At 39.9% G+C, this 19,630-nt stretch overlaps 3 protein-coding genes across 3 annotated transcripts; all 3 read right to left on the bottom strand.

The window, feature by feature from the left end:
- Positions 1 to 252: 252 nt before the first annotated feature.
- Positions 253 to 3,273, bottom strand: LOC137725519 (SET domain-containing protein). The gene is made up of 5 exons (XM_068464233.2): positions 2,435 to 3,273; positions 2,309 to 2,348; positions 2,091 to 2,191; positions 1,653 to 1,751; positions 253 to 1,327 (listed from the first exon to the last, which is right to left on the bottom strand). The coding sequence occupies exons 1-5, from the start codon at positions 3,212 to 3,214 to the stop codon at positions 296 to 298; spliced, it is 2,052 nt and encodes a 683-aa protein (XP_068320334.2). The 5' UTR covers positions 3,215 to 3,273; the 3' UTR covers positions 253 to 295.
- Positions 3,274 to 5,319: 2,046 nt separating this feature from the next.
- On the bottom strand, positions 5,320 to 15,091 carry LOC137725533 (uncharacterized). Its single transcript, XM_068464257.2, has 5 exons — positions 14,725 to 15,091; positions 6,601 to 6,689; positions 6,251 to 6,428; positions 5,724 to 5,793; positions 5,320 to 5,605 (listed from the first exon to the last, which is right to left on the bottom strand). The coding sequence occupies exons 1-4, from the start codon at positions 14,917 to 14,919 to the stop codon at positions 5,731 to 5,733; spliced, it is 525 nt and encodes a 174-aa protein (XP_068320358.2). The 5' UTR covers positions 14,920 to 15,091; the 3' UTR covers positions 5,320 to 5,605; positions 5,724 to 5,730.
- Positions 15,092 to 16,089: 998 nt separating this feature from the next.
- On the bottom strand, positions 16,090 to 19,386 carry LOC137725083 (protein PHLOEM UNLOADING MODULATOR-like). The gene is made up of 4 exons (XM_068463686.2): positions 19,004 to 19,386; positions 17,244 to 17,638; positions 16,883 to 17,073; positions 16,090 to 16,767 (listed from the first exon to the last, which is right to left on the bottom strand). The coding sequence occupies exons 1-4, from the start codon at positions 19,384 to 19,386 to the stop codon at positions 16,366 to 16,368; spliced, it is 1,371 nt and encodes a 456-aa protein (XP_068319787.2). The 3' UTR covers positions 16,090 to 16,365.
- Positions 19,387 to 19,630: the final 244 nt, after the last annotated feature.

Raw genomic sequence — 19,630 nt, forward strand, 5'->3', positions numbered from 1 at the left:
TTTCAATTTTGGTTCTTTAATTTGATTGAACCGAAATGATATATGAAACAGCTATAGCGGATTATTCTATTTTGAGACCCACTATAGTCTATCAAATTGAATCCATTGATACAAACTCCTGAGATTTGTGCCTGATTCCTTGGGGCATCATGCAAGACCAATAGAGTTGGAGGTGAAAAATCACAAGCAGAGAAGACGATATATGCAACCAACGTTTTTAACAGATTCTTAATGACTATAATAACACAGCAATTAACATCAAAACAAGAATAATTTAACTTCTAAGATCTCAAACTCAATTTGGTTCATGACAAGGATTCAATATCCCTTCCATATCTAAAATATTACGAACATAACAGGTCAAATGGGAATTACCATAACATATGCTCGCTAGATATCCTCCGTATAGTAAGCAATGAACACCGAGCTTAAAAATACATATCCGTACCTGGTCTGTGTATCCCTCTGCTTCGCTTCCAGAAATGCTTCTCTCAGTCCCACAAGAACCCGCTTTAGTGCCACTAGACCGAATCAGAACTTCCCCTCCACCGGAATATTTTGTGGTACCAAGCCAACTGAAATCGATAGGACTCTTAATCACTCTAAGGTACTGGCAACTGAGAGCCAAAATATTCCAAACATTCTGTGTAAAATTAGAGACGCAATCAATGAATTCACTTGAGACATCGTCAAAATCTGCATGTCGAACTTGACCATAGAATAAACAAGCTTCAAATTTTTCTATCAATGAGCATTTTGGACATCTATATCTTGCAGTGGAACATGGATTTGACACAGGCAGATCCCGGTGGACAAACTCACTCCAGAATGAGCTTCTAGCAAGAGTTAACAATGACTCCCCTGCGCTTGTCCAGAAATTTGCAACAGATACAATTAGAGACGATTCAGAGTGGAACAGATGGTGAGTTGCACCAGCAAGTAGCAAGGAGTATGCTGCACCAGTCCTGCTTAAGTTCAAAGCTTTTAACAGATGATCATCCATTTTAGAAGATAAAGCTATCATGTCAGTTGCACGGATTTTATACGCTGAAGCCAGTGTTGTGTAGGCATTTAGGGAGAGGTAGTTTAATGGGTGCAACCAGTATCTCAGCTGCGATGTCTCTCCGTTGCAATCTAATTGCATATCAGAGAGTCCTTGTGTGAACGCATGCTCAAGCCTCTCACAAGAAGATTCAGGATCGCCAATTGACAGGTAGTCGTCAATAGCATCATCAAAGTAAACACTCAACAATTGCGTTGCCTTATCTCTATCAAAGTTTATTTCTAAACTCAAACTGGAGGAGCTGGAATTGACTGCAAATATTTCCTGGAGTTTTGAAGCCGAAGGTTAATGATTGTTCAAAAACCACCAATAAGAACATTAGCTACATCCTAGGAAATAAAGTTGACTGCCAGAGAGGATGAAAAATGGTTAGGAGGTAATTCACGTTCAAGTTGAAAAAGACCTTTTGTTCAAAGTGAAAGGCAAACTATATACAGGGGGGATACAAAAACAAGAATCTAGAAGTACAAATATCCTAGTGCATTTATAATTTCTGTAAAATCAATAGTATAAAGATATTAGGGAATAACTCCAAACAGACTTAAGAATCAGTATTTAATTGAGAATATCAAGAAAAATGAATTAGCACCTCCAAAGCTTGATCCACGTAGGTTAGGGGTGATGCACTACATCGTGTACAAGAGCAGATAAACCGATACCTTGACCATAGCTCTGACTGCCTCATTGCCTGGAGGTGCTCATGAGAAGAAAAGAAAATGTGACGTTAAAAGAAAGCAATTAAAATATAACATCAACATTAAAATTGGAAATAAGTAAAAGAAAAGTCAAATGGGGCAAGATTTAGCTAATCCCTAAAGTGGAAAGAAGTCGGATTGCCTTGCATTGTCTCATCAAGTTTAGTTTCCTAAGACAGGGACAATAAGCATACAATGACACTAGCAAATTCTCATCTCACAGTCATCGACACATCGCTCAGTTAACTTGACAAAACAGATGTGGATTATATGAATTCAAAATTCCAATTACTGATCCATGTATAATGTGTATTTAGATAAAATGCAGATACCTTTGGCTGCAACAAATCAGTATAAGTAACAGTCACTTCTTCGCCTTTCTTGATTCTCTTGATGCTCCTAACCGTCACTCTTGGACCATAACCTCGGCATTCTACATTCATAATATAGACGAATGGTTCAATAATACTGGTAAATTTGGTGTTCTAATTCAAAAAACAAAAAAAAAAAACCGAAAAGAAGCACAAAAACTTAAAAAAAACCACAACACCTTTTGCTAACACATTATTGCTACAAACACCATTCTCAATCTGCAACAAATATCCATCTCACAACTCTGAATTTCAATCTTATTCCACTATAAATTAAACAAACGGAGCAAATTTGCAGGGATTACTTGTGTGGCAGGACCGGAGGAGCGGCCGAAGGGGACAATGCGCAGCAGCGGCGTTTCGGGCCAACAAGGTGGTGTTGGCGGTGTCATCAAAGAAAAGCGGTAGCAAGCATTCGGGGAACAGCCGTGATTGATCCAGCAGAAGCTGGGACCGTAGACGGAAATTCCAAGGGTGCGCCCGGTCTTATCCTGCACCTCCACGGCGTTCGTTAGCACCAATGACAGCACGGCCTCCTCCAATACGGCGTCGTGCGGAGCAACGTCGGCAATAGTCGCATCGATAGAGAAATTCGAAGATTCATCCCGCATCTTCCTGGCGAGGAACATGGCTCTGGCGCCGTCGCGAACCCTATGGTCGTGGTGGTGGAGGAGTTTGTGGCGATACGTCAGTAGGCCGGCGATGCGGGGGTAGGGGGAGGTGGCGGGAAGGGATTGGAGGAGGCGAAGGGCGGCGCGGAGGTCGGAGGAGTCGCCGTTGGGATAGGTGGAGTGGTGGGATTGGAGAAGCAGGAGAAGGTAGGGCTCGGCGCTGGAGACGTGGAGGGGAGAATCGGCGGAGGAGCAGAGGGAGGAGCAGTAGTAGGAGGAGGGAGTGTTGGGAAAGGTAGGGGTACAGAGGGGAGGGAAGGGTTGGGGAGGGAGGGGGGAGAAGCAGGAAGAGCAGTGAGATGAGAGGAGGGAGTGATGGAGAGCGGAAGAAAGCGGAGGGAGCGGCGGCGTTATGTCTTGTCCTATCTCTATGTCTTCCCCGGCCCTCATCTCCATTTCCGCCATCTCCGCCATCTCCGTCACTGCGCTTTCGGTAACCTTTCAAAAGCATTTACCTTACAATTTGAATTAAATTACTACATAATTGAGAAGTTGTATGCCAATAAAATAAAAACATTTCCAAAAATAAAAAAATAAAAAAAATGTTTAATTTTTTTTTTAATAAAGTTTCGAAATGATTAGTTCTTAATTGTAAAAATGAATATCATGCCATAGGGAGCCGAGAGGGCGCCCTTTCATTTGTTGCTCAAAGATAATGATGCTTCAATTGGATTGCAGATGACGTTATACTTGAATGACAACAAAAGCTTGACAATACTTGCTTGTTGGGTTTTTATGCAGCTAGTACAGTTACAAGTTAAGGCCGCACGCAGGAGAAAGCAAATACAGATAATGGCAAAGCAATCAAGCACGGCTACGTGAGCAGTCTCAAAAGATGCGAGTGGAGAGGATGTCGGCTTTGAAGGAGGAGAAATCGAATGATCTTTTAGAATCGCAGCCGCTATCATTATAATTATAATCATCACCATCATCAGCAGCAGCACTAGTGAGGGTGGTACTTTGTCTGGAGAAGGAAACTCAAGTTTGAAAAAGAAGACGCACCTTCCAAAGAAAAAAGCAGAATTTTGAACCTCCTAGATGAGAAGGCCATAAGCGCGCATCGCCCACAAAATTCACTTGGCAACCCAATTAGAACCTGAAGCATTATAAACGCCGTGGTGGTCGGCTTAATAATCATCATAGTAATGATAGTTATGTTCCAGGCAGCTAGTGAAGGCTTGTATACTAGGCGCAAAAGCGTAGGTGGACATTAGCTGACCATCAATGAGGACTAAAGCCGTGCCATGGGAAGGAAGACGAGGAGGAGGGAGCCGTCTCCATGGTAGAGCGGGTTCAGCAACGTCGAACCAGAAGAGTGGACTTTCTGGGACGGAGACCATGATCCATAATGAAGATCTCGTTGTGCATGGAAGCCACTTTACGTAACACGAACGACTCACCATTGGAACCGTCGGCCACCGCTTTTCTTCCGGCCCTTTTGGGTTTTGGCTGCCTTGGCTTTGGCTTTGCAAGTGGGGCATCTGGGAGATTGAGAGCTTGCATCAGGTTTAATCTTGCAGGAGCAATTTAACAGATCGCTCAGTTCGATGGCGTAGATTATGTAACGGCACCTGTCACCATCCGTATACTTGCGCTCCTCGCTGCATATGTACAGACGAAGAGGACGAGGAGGAGGCTGCTCCATCTGTCCTCCTCCTGATCTGATCAGCGATCTGAATTGAACTGCAGCGGGTTTTCCTCTTTCTAGGTTCGCCTTCGCCAATTTTTGCAAGTCATTTTGAGGCTTAACTCGCTCCTTGTCTTAGTATAGATAATATTATTTGTTAAAAAAAAAAATTCTCCCACTCACATTATGACACATAGTGTACCAACCTGTGTTCCCTTTATACTAAAAAAAATCTCCCATTTAATATATTTTTTTTTTTGTTAAATAATAAATCTATTACATTAGCTAGCGACAGAGTTTGATATCAATTGCCAATTTTTTTGCAGAGAATTTATTCCGAATAGTCACTATTCCTCCCTCCTAGAGTATCAAATTCACTATTTGTAATCATTATTCTCAAATTTCAGTTATTAGAGTTGTGGATTGATTGTTGAGTATGAAACTATCATAAACATTTTCAAAATATGAAAACCCGTCGATGACAATTTTGGACTTTGTAGATTGTAATAACGTTGTTTATGCTATTATTTACGAATGAAAAGTTTTATCATTTAATTCCTCAATGTCACTTCTGTCTACATTTTTTCTGAAATTTTTTCCATTGAGACCTCCTGAGGTCAGAGTCATGTCCGCAGCTAGACATAAGATACCAAATTATTGTTCATTCAATCTCGATGAATTTGATCTCGTATTTGCATTTCTTTATTACGAATGATTTGTGCGCTTGCGAGTTAAACAGGCGTGGGAAAAGGAAAGGGAAGCATGCAGAAATAATTTCTTACTAGATATGCCATTGTTAATTAGTGACTCTAATTTGCCAAGGTATCAAAAGTAAGTAGTAAATCTTGTGTCCACAAACCAATTGCCAATAAGGTCTAAGTTGCATTGGAAATGAAATGAAAGTCCACAAAATTTCATTAATTTTTCCAAATCATGAATTTCAATCGAATGCAACTGATGTCGATATCACAACAGAAACTGACATCGTAAAATTGTTTTCACTAAGCTTTAACCGCACGACTACGCCAACCGGGTGAACAAGTCTCACTTTTTTGTTAGTACAAACCAGTTACATACAAAAAATAAAAAGCAGAGGAACATCCAGGGCCTTTCTTCATAAAATCCATATTTCTTGCAATGCGGCTGAATCGATCAGCTTCTCGGTTCAACCTGAGAAGCTGGACCAATAAAAGAAGAGTGAAGAAAAAGGAAAGGTTAGGAAATAGGGAGGAGGAAGCAGAGAAAGAACAGCGGGCGATAAGAGTGCTCTCAACTCGCGAATATTATAGAGCTCACCTGTCTCCTACTTAACTTTCAAAGTAGTTTCTATTCGTTCGACAAGCTGATCAGCAGTCATAGCACCCTCCTGCAAGTAATGAAAGCAAAGTCATCATAGATATTTAAAATCAACCAAAAACAAAAAGTAAAACCGCCAAAACTAATCTAGCAGTGGCTTGCATACATGCACAGAGAACATACATTATTTATTCTATTTAATATTTTGGATCTAAGAGAATATACATCCTTCAAATTCAACATTTTCGAATCAAAACTAAACAAAAGAAGAAGAAAAGCATGCGAAGCAACACTGACGAAATTGGAAACCAATCCAAGTGCATAGGATATCTTACAAAATCTAAAAAGTGGAATTAACAGCAAAGCGTAACAACTTGACAATACCCGTCCATATTCTGGCCATATAAAAAGCACGCAATCAGTATGAGATGTTATGCGACAGATTACACATTTCTAGACATTTGATCGTCTACCAGAGGCAAACACATTTATCTCCCAAAGGAATAAAGAGAACAGATTCAACTTACAAAGCGGTCAAATGGCTCTCCATCCTTAAATATGATGAAAGTAGGCAATGCTTGTATGTTATATTTATCAGCAATGCTAGGATACTTCTCTGTGTCAATTTTCACAACCTGGATCTTGTCATTCAGTGTAATACTGACTTCGTTGAGGATGGGTGCCATAAATTGACAAGGTCCGCACCTGTCAACCAGAGTTTATTACTTGATTGTCTATTGTACCTTTATATAGAGATGGAAAACCTAAAAGGTGAATAGCTACTACCTTGTTTAGGAACTAAAGTTTAACTGACAATACAACAATAATGACAAATTTGCAAACAAAATAAGAAGTGAGATACACCAGCAAAGCTTACCAGGTTGCATAAAAGTCAACCAACACAGGTTTTTCAGAGGTAGCCAGCAAATCTTGGAAGGATGAAAATGTTTGCTTCTTTGCTTCAACCTACGAAAAGTAATGTTTTTTCACATATACATGTAATTACTGAATCACCAATTCAGTCACACTTCATAATTTAGCCATACAGGCTAAATATTCCGAAGATAGCAAAGAAAGAGTACACGCAGCTATTGAAACTGTCACAACATGGTCCATATGGATAACTACCTAAGTGATATGTTGAGGAAAAACTAGAGCACACAGCTCTAACACAAGTGTTGGCGAGACAAAACAAGTAAACAAATTACTTGTATTAACTCACAAAATATTACAACACAACAACTATCAAGGACACACTTTAGAAGCTATGACACTCTCTCACTTCTAGAGACAAACTCTAGACCACTTGCACTCTTCACAAGACTACTCACTTACAAGGCTTCTCACTCTCTTACTTAGCTCTCTCTTGGTTTGCTCTCTTACTTCTTCTTGGTTACATTACAACACTCATACATACATATTTATCAGGCATGTTTGCCGACTTATACTATCACTAGAACTTTCTAGTGCATTGATCATGCACACACTCTTCCACCGACATAAGAAACATCCTTCTAGTCCCTTCTACAAAAGACTACTTAGCCTAGATAATTCTATATTTAATGTTTCTTTACCGACCGCCTTCCATGCATATTTGAACTAGAAAAATCTAGTTCCATTGCACCAGGACGAACTACAAGATGGAACCTTCATTTATCTGCTTTTATATGTTGATGATATGCTTATAGCATGTAAGAGCAAAGTGGAGATTGAAAGGTTGAAGACTCAACTGAGTAATGAATTTGAGATGAAGGACTTGGGAGAAGCTCGGAAGATACTAGGTATGGAAATTGAAAGAGATAGACCGAAGGGTAAGATTAGTTTGTGTCAGAAGCAGTATTTGAAGAAGGTACTACAACGTTTCAGGATGAATGAAAATTCAAAACCGGTTAGTACACCTCTTGCCCCTCATTTCAAACTTAGTGCTTCTATGTCTCCTAAAACTGTTGAAGAGAGTCAGTACATGGCTCAAATTCCTTATGCAAATGTTGTTGGTAGTTTGATGTATGCTATGGTGTGTACTAGGCCTGATATTTCACAAGCTGTTAGTATTTTTAGTAGATATATGCATAATCCAGGAAAAGGGCATTGGGAAGCTGTGAAATGGATTTTACGGTATATTCTGGGTACTGTGGATGTTGGTTTATTGTTCCAGCAGGATAAAATTACTGGTCAATGTGTTGTTGGATATGTGGATTCTGATTACGCAGGTGATTTGGACAAGCGTAGATCCACTACAGGTTTTGTATTCACTATTGCTGGAGGTCCAGTAAGTTGGAGGTCGACTCTGCAATCTACAATTGCTCTGTCAACTACTGAGGCAGAATACATGGCTGTAACAGAAGCTATAAAGGAAGCCATCTGGCTTCAAGGGTTGCTTGATGACTTAGGGGTTCAACAAGACCATGTGGATGTTCATTGCGACAGTCAGAGTGCTATTCATTTAGCAAAGAATCAAGTTCATCATGCACGTACGAAACACATTGACGTGAGGTTCCATTTTGTTCGTGAGATTATTGACGAGGGAGATATTCTTCTTCAGAAGATTGGGACCGCTGACAATCCTACGGATACGTTAACAAAGCCAGTTTCGTTGCTCAAGTTTAAGCACTGCTTAGACTTGATTGGCATTTGTAAAATTTGTTGATTGCCCCATGGGGGAGTGGGAGACGACTATTAGGAGTTCTACTTAGAGGGTTTGCGCCAAGGTGAAGATTGTTCATTATTGGCTCAAACAAAGTAGTCTAAAACCAACAAATGATTTCGGCTACTTTTGTGGTCAAAATTGATGGTTGGCATGCTACATGTGGGAAATAAAAAATGGATGCACTTACATGTGGGAAATAAAAAATGGATGCACTTATGCCTAATTTGTGGTCAAAGAATGGATGCACTTATGCCTAATTCTTTTTGACTTGATGAGAGGCCTTGGCCTATAAAAGGAGGTGTAGGCATAACTCAAAAATAACAAGGAAGAAAGAAAAATAGCAAGAAGCCATTCGGCATAGAGAAGAATTTTCTCAAATTGTCTTGCTTTGTATTTTTTTTGGTTTTCTCTTCCTATTGTAAGTGTGTGAGCTTGGGTTATTCGGGTCTTTGGGAAATTGAGTGATAAACACTATTGTATGTTCTCATTGATTATAGTGGAATACTCCGTCGTCTCCAAACTGAATGTAGGCATTGCCGAACCAGTATAAATCTTGGTGTTCTTGTCGGTATTGTTCCATTTATCTTTTGTCAGTTATTGTGATTTATTTTCACTCACACTTGGTTGACGCTTCCGCACAACAAGTGGTATCAGAGCCTAGTTTTTTCGACTAGGCATTCTCGTGGGAGTGAAAAATTTGCTGGCGCTACAGTCCCGTGAATAGTGCCGAGTAGATGGCTGGAGATAAAGATGAATCTGTGAAGGGGAAGGAGTCGGCATCGTCTTCGTCGGCATCTACATCCAATAGACATCAAATTGCTACTACAAGGTTAGAGGTTGATAAATTCAATGGCTCTAATAATTTTGGTATGTGGCAATGTGAAGTTATGGATGTGTTGTATCAACAAGAGTTGGATATGGTTCTGGAAGATAAACCAGAAGATATTGATGACAAGCAGTGGACACGAATTAATCTTCATGCTTGTGCTGCTATTCGATCGTTCCTTGATAAGAAGTTGAAATACCCGTATATGAAGGAAACTTCTGCTAAGGAGTTATGGACAAAATTGGAGGAGAAGTATATGACCAAGAGCGCAGAAAATCGGCTCTTCTTGGAGAAGCGACTCTTCCGATTTCAGTATCGTTCAGGTATTACTATGCATGAACACCTCAATGATTATAATAAAATACTTGCTGATTTAGCAAACCTTGATGTGAAAATTCCTGACGAGGATAAGGCACTATATTTGTTAAATTCATTGCCTGATGATTATGATCATTTGACAACTACTTTGTTGTATGGAAAATCCGAGGTGAAACTTGATGAGGCGTCTGCGACATTGGTGAATCATGACTGTCGTAAGAAGGAACTGAAGACTCACAATTCACAAACCGAGGCATTTCTTGCAAGGGGTCGAACATAGGAAAGAAAATCTGGGAAGCGGGGAAAATCTCGTTCAAAGTCACAAGGGAAGTTTCCTGCTAAAGATGAATGTGCCTTTTGTCGCCAAAAGGGTCATTGGAAGAAAGACTGCCCCAAATTGAAGAACAAAGAGAAGGAGAAAGCAGGTTCTGAATCAAATATTGCAAAATCTGGAGATGATGATTTCGAGTTTGCTTTGGCTAGTTCATCTGCTGATGGTCACTCCAAGGAGTGGATTTTGGATTCAGGTTGCACCTATCATATGTGTCCCATTCGAGAATGGTTTTCTAATTTCGAGGAGCTGGATGGTGGAGTTGTTTTGATGGGTAATGATAATGCCTGCAAAACCCAAGGGATAGGCAAAATCTGTTTGAAGATGCATGATGGAACAATCAGAGAATTAAGTGATGTTCGGTATGTACCAGATATGAAGAAAAATCTTATCTCACTAGGTGCATTGGAATCCAAGGGTCTCAAGATCACCATGAAGGGTGGAGTTCTTAAAGCTGTTTATGGGGCACTGGTGGTGATGAAAGGTACAAGACGAAATAACTTGTATTTCTTGCAGGGGAGTACAGTTATTGGTGAAGCAGCTGTCACCGAAGCTGCTGACGCAGATAGCACAGACACCACGAGGTTATGGCATATGCGTCTTGGGCATGCTGGTGAAAAAGCGTTGCAAGGATTGGTGAAGCAAGGCTTATTGAAAGGTGCAAAGGCATGCAAATTGGAATTCTGTGAGCATTGTGTGTTGGGTAAGCAAACTAGAGTAAAATTTGGCACTGCTATTCACCACACTAAAGGCATTCTTGATTATGTTCACACTAATGTTTGGGGACCTTCCAAGAATGCATCTTGGGGAGGTAGCCATTATTTTGTCTCTTTTGTTGATGACTTCTCTAGAAGAATATGGGTGTACACCATGAAGCGTAAAGATGAAGTCTTGAAGATATTCCTGAAGTGGAAAAAGATGATTGAAACGCAAAGCGGTCGAAAGATCAAGACTCTCAGATCAGACAATAGGGGTGAATATAAGTCTGATCCTTTCTTGAAAGTTTGTCAAGATGAGGGTATTGTGAGGCACTTCACGGTTAGGGAGACACCGCAACAGAATGGGGTGGCGGAGCGCATGAACCGTACTTTGCTTGAGAAAGTTCGGTGTATGTTGTCTAATGCTGGATTAGGCAAGGCATTTTGGGCTGAGGCAATTACTTATGCAAGCCATCTCATTAATCGATTGCCAGCTGCTGCGAATGAGGGCAAAACGTCCATGGAGGTATGGTCTGGTAACCTTGTACTGATTGCAAGTTTTTGCATATATTTGGTTGTCCTGCTTATTATTATGTCAGAGAAAGCAAGTTGGATCCAAGAGCAAAGAAAGCTCTATTTATGGGCTTTAGCACTGGCGTGAAGGGATACCGACTCTGGTGTCCAGATGAGAAGAAATTTGTTGTAAGCAGAGATGTGACCTTTGATGAGGCTGCTATGGTTAATCAGAACAAGCATGAAGGTGAAACTGAAACAACCGAGACCATGAGTAGTTCAAAGCAGGTGGAGTTCTGAAGACTCCAGTTGTTCCAGTAAGGTCTGATGTTACAAATACTAGTCCTACAGTTAATCATGATGATGAGGACGAGGATGATGAAGAGGAGGCACCTACCCAAGAGCCTCCACATCAACAAGACTATATTGCAACCAGAAGATCGAGAAGGGAAATTCGAAAGCCTGCTCGATTTATTGATATTGTGGCATATGCACTTCCCGTTATTGAAGATGATATTCCATCCACCTACAAAGAAGTTGTCATGAGTTCAGAGTACGAGTTGTGGAAGAAATCTATGGATGAGGAGATGAACTCTCTTCATAAAAATAAGACTTGGAAGCTGGTTCGGTTACCAAAGGGGAAGAAAGAAATTGATTGTAAATGGGTGTATGCCAAAAAGATGGAATCTTTGGGAAAAGACAATGTAAGATTCAAAGCCAGATTGGTAGCTAAAGGCTATGCTCAGAAAGAAGGCATTGACTACAATGAGGTATTTTCTCCTGTAGTAAAACATTCTTCTATTCGTATTCTGTTGGCTTTGGTTGTGCAGTTTGATCTTGAGTTGGCCCAACTTGATGTCAAGACTGCGTTCTTACATGGTGATTTGGAGGAAGAGATTTATGTCTCAGCCAGAAGGTTTCAAGGTTGCTGGAAAGGAAAATTGGGTTTGCAAATTGGAAAAATCATTGTATGGCTTGAAGCAGTCTTCAAGACAATGGTACAAGCGATTTGATCGATTTATGATCGGGCAAAAGTATACACAATGGTTCAGGTTGCAATATTTGCTTCAGAACCTGCTTTCTCCTTCTCTTTGTTCTTCAATTTGGGGCAGTCTTTCTTCCAATGACCCTTTTGGCGACAAAAGGCACATTCATCTTTAGCAGGAAACTTCCTTTGTGACTTTGAACGAGATTTTCCCCGCTTCCCAGATTTTCTTTCCTCTGTTCGACCCCTTGCAAGAAATGCCTCGGTTTGTGAATTGTGAGTCTTTAGTTCCTTCTTACGACACTCATGATTCACCAATGTCGCAGACACCTCATCAAGTTTCACCTCGAATTTTCCATACAACAAAGTAGTTGTCAAATGATCATAATCATCTGGCAATGAATTTAACAAACATAGTGCCTTATCCTCGTCAGGAATTTTCACATCAAGGTTTGCTAAATCAGCAAGTATTTTATTATAATTATTGAGGTGTTCGTGCATAGTAATACCTGGACGATACTGAAATCGGAAGAGTCGCTTCTTCAAGAAGAGCCGATTTTCTGCGCTCTTGGTCATATACTTCTCCTCCAATTTTGTCCATAACTCCTTAGCAGAAGTTTCCTTCATATACGGGTATTTCAACTTCTTATCAAGGAACGATCGAATAGCAGCACAAGCATGAAGATTAATTCGTGTCCACTGCTTGTCATCAATATCTTCTGGTTTATCTTCCAGAACCATATCCAACTCTTGTTGATACAACACATCCATAACTTCACATTGCCACATACCAAAATTATTAGAGCCATTGAATTTATCAACCTCTAACCTTGTAGTAGCAATTTGATGTCTATTGGATGTAGATGCCGACGAAGACGATGCCGACTCCTTCCCCTTCACAGATTCATCTTTATCTCCAGCCATCTACTCGGCACTATTCACGGGACTGTAGCGCCAGCAAATTTTTCACTCCCACGAGAATGCCTAGTCGAAAAAACTAGGCTCTGATACCACTTGTTGTGCGGAAGCGTCAACCAAGTGTGAGTGAAAATAAATCACAATAACTGACAAAAGATAAATGGAACAATACCAACAAGAACACAAAGATTTATACTGGTTCGGCAATGCCTACATCCAGTTTGGAGACGACGGAGTATTCCACTATAATCAATGAGAACATACAATAGTGTTTATCACTCAATTTCCCAAAGACCCGAATAACCTAAGCTCACACACTTACAATAGGAAGAGAAAACAAAAAAAAATACAAAGCAAGACAATTTGAGAAAATTCTTCTCTATGCCGAATGGCTTCTTGCTATTTTTCTTTCTTCCTTGTTATTTTTGAGTTATGCCTACACCTCCTTTTATAGGCCAAAACCTCTCATCAAGTAAAAAAGAATTAGGCATAAGTGCATCCATTCTTTGACCACAAATTAGGCATAAGTGCATCCATTTTTTATTTCCCACATGTAAGTACATCCATTTTTTATTTCCCACATGTAGCATGCCAACCATCAATTTTGACCACAAAAGTAGCCGAAATCATTTGTTGGTTTTAGACTACTTTGTTTGAGCCAATAATCAACACTAGTCCCTTCTACAAAAGACTACTTAGCCTAGATAATTCTATATTTAATGTTTCTTTACCGACCGCCTTCCATGCATATTTGAACTAGAAAAATCTAGTTCCATTGCACCAGGACGAAGTGCAAGTTCTAGACTTACTGCTAGAATCTTCTAGAATCCAAACACCAATTGGGCTGGTGTTGATCTTCAACATGAAAGGTCATCATCCTGAATTGAAACTTCACTTGTAACTTGAGGCAAAGCCAGTAGTGATAGAAGGACCATCGATTGACTGGTATAAACAATCAGCTTCTGATCAGATGATTAAAGAACAGTCGAGTTCATGCATGAAGGCCTCAAATATGGATTTGCTCATTGTCTCTAGCATTCAAATAGTTACAAGATATACTATCCAAGTTTTACAATCTGTACCTTTCATCCCATTCAATAATTTTGGTTCTAGGTTGTCCCTTCCCAACTTTATGCCCCAAACGGTTATCATGAAAAGGTACTTCACCTGGCAAATGGGGGTAGATCAAATTGTCGCAACCTAATATCCTATATCGGTGACAATGTGCATTCTAATTGTTTGGGAGAGGTTTGATTCCAAATTAGTTTACCGATAGTCTAAAAAAGTCAGCTGCGTGCGCCAAAATCAAGTACAAAACCATTTCAAAGACCATCAAAAGTGAGTTCCATTTCCTTAAGCTCTATATTCCACATGCCTCCTGTAGCATGCTAAATCTGTGTCTTGCAAACCATCCTCTGAGTTTACTTTTCCTGCATTTTTTTGATTAATTATCCTTCTTCTCTTGAAAAGACTAAAATTTGGAAACTCAGAAAACCGACCCATGTGATTTTCTCACAACTCATAGGAAACGGCAAGGACCAACGAAATACAAAGCAATTGGTGTTTAGGCCATAAATATGATAACAATAAGATTTGCAGTTGTATGCTTTGCTTCCTAAATTTAAATTTTGCAATTTCTTCCACTACAAAACACAGAAATTTTAGAACAGGAATTTTAACGCTACACAATTTCGTCAGGTTAAATTCCTCGATTTTCTCGAGAAACAAACAGACTACGAAACTACAAAAACGGAAAATTGATTACCGGAGGAAGAAGCCGAGGCCGTGAGTCCTGAGTTCCGATCCGAACACGTCGAAGCTGCGCCGGAAATCGCAGAGAAGTAGAGGAAGACAGTTTTGAACAAGAAGAGGAGGAGGATGAGGCCGCCGCCGCAGCTAAGCGAGTCGTACGGTCAGAGCTGAGAGAAAGAATCGTGGACGCCGTCACGGAAACCGCCATTTGGATTGGATGCTCCCGTCAGTGAGATTTTGTCCGACGGATTCTTCTTCCTCGCTCCCGTTTGGATAATCGGAATTCGGAAAAGAAAATGAACAGAAAAATACTTCCAGCGAAGAACAAAGACACTTGCTCTTCCGGCTCGCCAAGAGGAGATATATTACGGTGTTGCTTCAGGTGTATGATGCTATGGTAGCGTTTAATTATTTACGGCTGGATTGTTGGAACAAGAAAAATAAGTTGATCGGACGGACGTAGTTGACTCTTGTGACCCCAAATTGAAGACCATTCGGCGATTGTCTGTATGCTTAATTCCTGTGTTCCTGGAGGACGTTCGTGTGAAGTCACGTGCTACTGCACCCTCCTTCACCTTTTTTATTTTATTTATTTTTCCAATCAATTTTTTTACCAAAAAAATGTATAATTAATTATTAGAATTTAGATGGATCAATTGACAAATTTGTAGATTTTTATTATTTTTTTATACAATTATGAACTGAAAACTTAAGCAAACTCTCACTTATAAATATAGAAAAATATCATTAAATCGTACAGCTAGTAACTACTCAATTTACAGAATTAGTTTGTAGTTATAATATATAAAAAAATATGTAAAAATACCTTTAGAACGAGCCAACCGATGCACAATAGCTACGCCTCCATGATTGGGTAGCCATTTATGTACCAAACTCATTGACAATATCTATATCCGGCACCACTTTTTTTATGCAGCTTTTGGTCATGCTTTTGTGGACCCAGTTCGTAATGTATTTCATTAATCCGAACTATTTATATTTTAGATATTCTCACAAAAATCGTATTTACCAAAAATTACCCAAAAACCATATGACTGTTTGATAAGAGTTTAGGAATTATTATTATTATTATTATTATTATTATTATTATTATTATTTTTTTTTTTTTTGTAAAATTGTAATCGTTCATTTTCTTTAGTACAAATGAATGTTTTAGAATTCAAAAGATTATCTCTATAAATAGCCTTTAAGGGAAGGGGATGCCATGTTTTTTCCATCTCGAACTTCAACGTCTATTTTTTAAGTTACACTTTATGGATTATCCTTGCAAAATATTAATTAAATCAGAAATATTTAAGACATCTAATTGAATACAAAGAATTTGACGAACACTAAGTTCTAAGAAACATTTTCATCGTGACAATTAAATAGGAAAAGTGATTGAATTGAATTTTTGTTATGATGATTTATGAATCGAGACTTACAAAATTGAAACTTCGGATCAGCAAAGATCGATGCGGAATGCATCCCACAATTAATCCCATTTTTTCAAAAAAATGGACATCCCTTCCGTGAGGAGGCTCTATATCTCTATATATCATGACAAAACCTCAAAACCATCTACAACACAATACAAGGAACTACAATGAATGCTTGACCGTCAAGATCGTTGAAGGAAAATCGTGCCAGCAAATTATCCAGCGCTTGTCATCATCAAGGCAAGAAGAACTATGGCGATTGCAGCGACTATGATAGCACAAGCAAATAACCACATACCCGTGCTCGGCCCTTTGTTATTCTGGCTCTCTTGACTTCCCAACTCAACTTCTCTAAGAAGTTCTCTCACTTCATCTATGTCGTAGTCCTTGGCAGCTTGGGTTAGTCGACTTTGAATCTTCTCAAGCATTGTGATCCTCCTATCTCTGCCTGCATCCTTGGCCGGCCACCAGAAACTTGTAAACTTCCAAAGGAGGATTCCAGCATAAATGGCCACGACACAGTCTACGCTATAATGGTGACGCTCCCGTATTTCTCTCTGTGCAGAGTGCCCGACAAGCAACCATATGATAACTGAGCTATAACCACCATAAGCTTCCTGCAACAATCGAATCAGATTCAAAGAAATCAACAACCAGCACCACAAGTAGGTTGCTTCTTAGGCAAAACAAGTGGCAGTGGCTAGACATTTCAAAATACATATTAGGCAGTACCGTCCAGGCCATAGCTGTCAATACAGCAACTAGCACATGTCCACTGAATATGAGGTCATTGCAGCCGCCTCCAGCATTCTTCAGTGAACTATACCATGGTCCATCCAACGCGGTTGGTCGCAGAAGATCTATTAGGAAGCTCATTCGACCCCAATCCGGCCGAAAGTCGCCAAGTAATTTTCCAGTATTGGCTAGGGGAAACAAATAAAAAATGTTGTAACATACACAGCCACATTATCCTCAAAGGGGAATGCATTTGCTGACAGGTAGAAAGGAAACTATTGGTGCTGAAGTTGCAATCGAGAAAATGAAACCTAGGGATCAGACCAAGAAGAAAATGAACCAATTATGTAGTACTTACCAAAAGCTATATCCTGTCGTAACAATTCACGAATAGCATTAGAATCCGAAGCATACGGAACATAATACTTCTGAGCCCAGCGATGAGGATATGAAGGGACTGTGAAACGAGTAGTAGCACACCAAGGCCGGGCAGATGGCAGAACAGTTGATACAAAAGTTATGGCACGAAGAAGACGGCCAATACCCATGGTGAACATGTACCGTGCACCTAGTCCAAGGCCAGGAGCTTTCACAGAGTCAAACAGTACGGAAAAAGCCAACATCACAAACAACATGAGGAAATGATGCAGTCCAATAATACGAGCTCTCAATATTTCAACTAATGTATGAGGAAGTTTCTCATTCAGTGCCAAAAGCAACCACTGGCCAGTGTCGGGAAGGGGAGCTGTACGACTGTCAAGTATCAAACATAAAAAGGTCAATCAGTTTCCTCTCATCAAATACTTGGCTAAAAACTATGGCTAATTTTGCATGAGAAATGAAAAAGTATCCTCTCTATAGCGATGATAAGAAATACAAGAAAATGGACTGCATCAAATCATCTGAGAGACACAGACCTTATAATCATTGTATCAAATCATTCAATTATAACAACAATGCCGAGGGACTTTATTAAACAGAAATCAAATGAAAAATGTTGCTTATGTGTGGAAATTTGACAAGAAAATTTACAAGAAGATATTTTTCCATGTGTATTTTCTTTTCAGATTCCTTTTGTTTGGTTGATAATACATTACATTGTAACTGATCCCTAACAGCACAAGCTTTTGAGGGCTAGTGGTCATCTAACATGGTTTTAGAGCCTTGGTTGCGGGAGGTTCTTAGTCTGAATACTCCAATTCTCATTCCTCACTTGTTTGCTGATTCATTCCCTAACAGTTAAAGCTTTTGTGGCCCAAAGGTTGTCTAACTATCGTGATGGAATTTGCATTTATATTGAAGCACACAATTTTACATCTAAATAAAGAGCTAAAAGAAGTGGAGCAAAGATGCATAATTTTTTTTTGTAGGCCGGCACCCTAAATGCAAGTCAGATAATATGCTTGAGTTCTTGGATTTGCTAGCCTTCTCTAAACAATATGGGGGAGTTTGACATAAATTATTGGTGACAACCAAGCAAATCTGTAATTTCATCATTTCAGTCGCTTTATTGACAAGTTAGAACCGTATCGTTTCATGCGGTTTTTAACAAAAGTGGTGGTGGAAGGTGATTGAGTGGGCACCATTGCAGCCATGCATGCACAGTTCATTGAAGGATGTTTCCAGTTTAGGACTATTGGTTGAAGACGTGAAGGCCTTGGCTGCTCCGTTGAATGATGTTCGTTTTTCAATTCGCTCCTCCAGCATGTAATGGCGTCGCCGATAGGCTTGCCATATTAGCATTATCGATTCATAATGAGTTAGCGTGGAATGAGACCTAACATTATTCTCTTCCATTCCACGACTTTGATTGTATTCAAGTTTTAGTATTAAACCATCGTTTCGAAAAAAAAAAAAAATTATATAACATCAGATCCTTAAAATGCTGGCACTAATCACATAAATTTGACCTAGTCTGGTAATTAGTTAGCACAATAAACAAAACAGGTGATTCAGATTACAGCGAAATGCCGAAAAAACAACCAAATCAAACTCGACCCACATAATATTTAGGGATTTAGCACCCGAAATAAAGCAGAGAACTCGAAATGCAGATCAATATACACAGATGGGGAGAAAGAGAGAGAGAGAGAGAGAATGGAAGTATAAGAACAATACCTGTTCCAATCAAGGCCGAGAACAGCGGTGACAAAGCGGACGCAGAGAGCTTCAAGGAGAAGAGCCAAGATCATAAAGAGCATAGAACCGATGAAGGGAAAGACGACGCGAAACTCAGAGGACCAATGCTTGTAGAAAGGAACCCGACTGACGGCAATGACGGCGAGTACGGTGTGCAACGCAGGCTGAAGACGGCCGTGCCACGTGGGCGAGAGGTGGCGGAGGTAGTCGACTGCCACATAGGCCACAGCGGCGATCCCAAGGCCGCCGGACCTCAGCGGCAGCCACCGCATGGTGGTGAACGAGAAAGAGTGAGCTGATGGTGTGGCTGGTTTAAAGAAAACCGGGAGCTGGAGGAGGTTGGCACTTGGGGGTTTGAACATTAGTCTCGTCTCTCATGCAAGTATTTTTTTTGTTTTGTTTTTGTTTGTGGGTTTCCATTTCATTTTTTCACTTTTTAATGATTGGATTAATTCTGACAATTTAATTTTCTTATTATTAAATTGACGCATCAGAACGCGCCACATGACACAACTTTTCAATTCTTTTAACATTAAAAATTCAACGATTCAGATCATCCGGCCATGAGAAATCCATGGCCACGTCTTCGAGTCGTCGGATCTTCAG

The sequence above is a fragment of the Pyrus communis genome, chromosome 5 (genome assembly GCF_041283825.1).
Source record: "Pyrus communis isolate YQ-2024b chromosome 5, ASM4128382v1, whole genome shotgun sequence".
Classification (NCBI taxonomy): Eukaryota; Viridiplantae; Streptophyta; class Magnoliopsida; order Rosales; family Rosaceae; genus Pyrus; species Pyrus communis.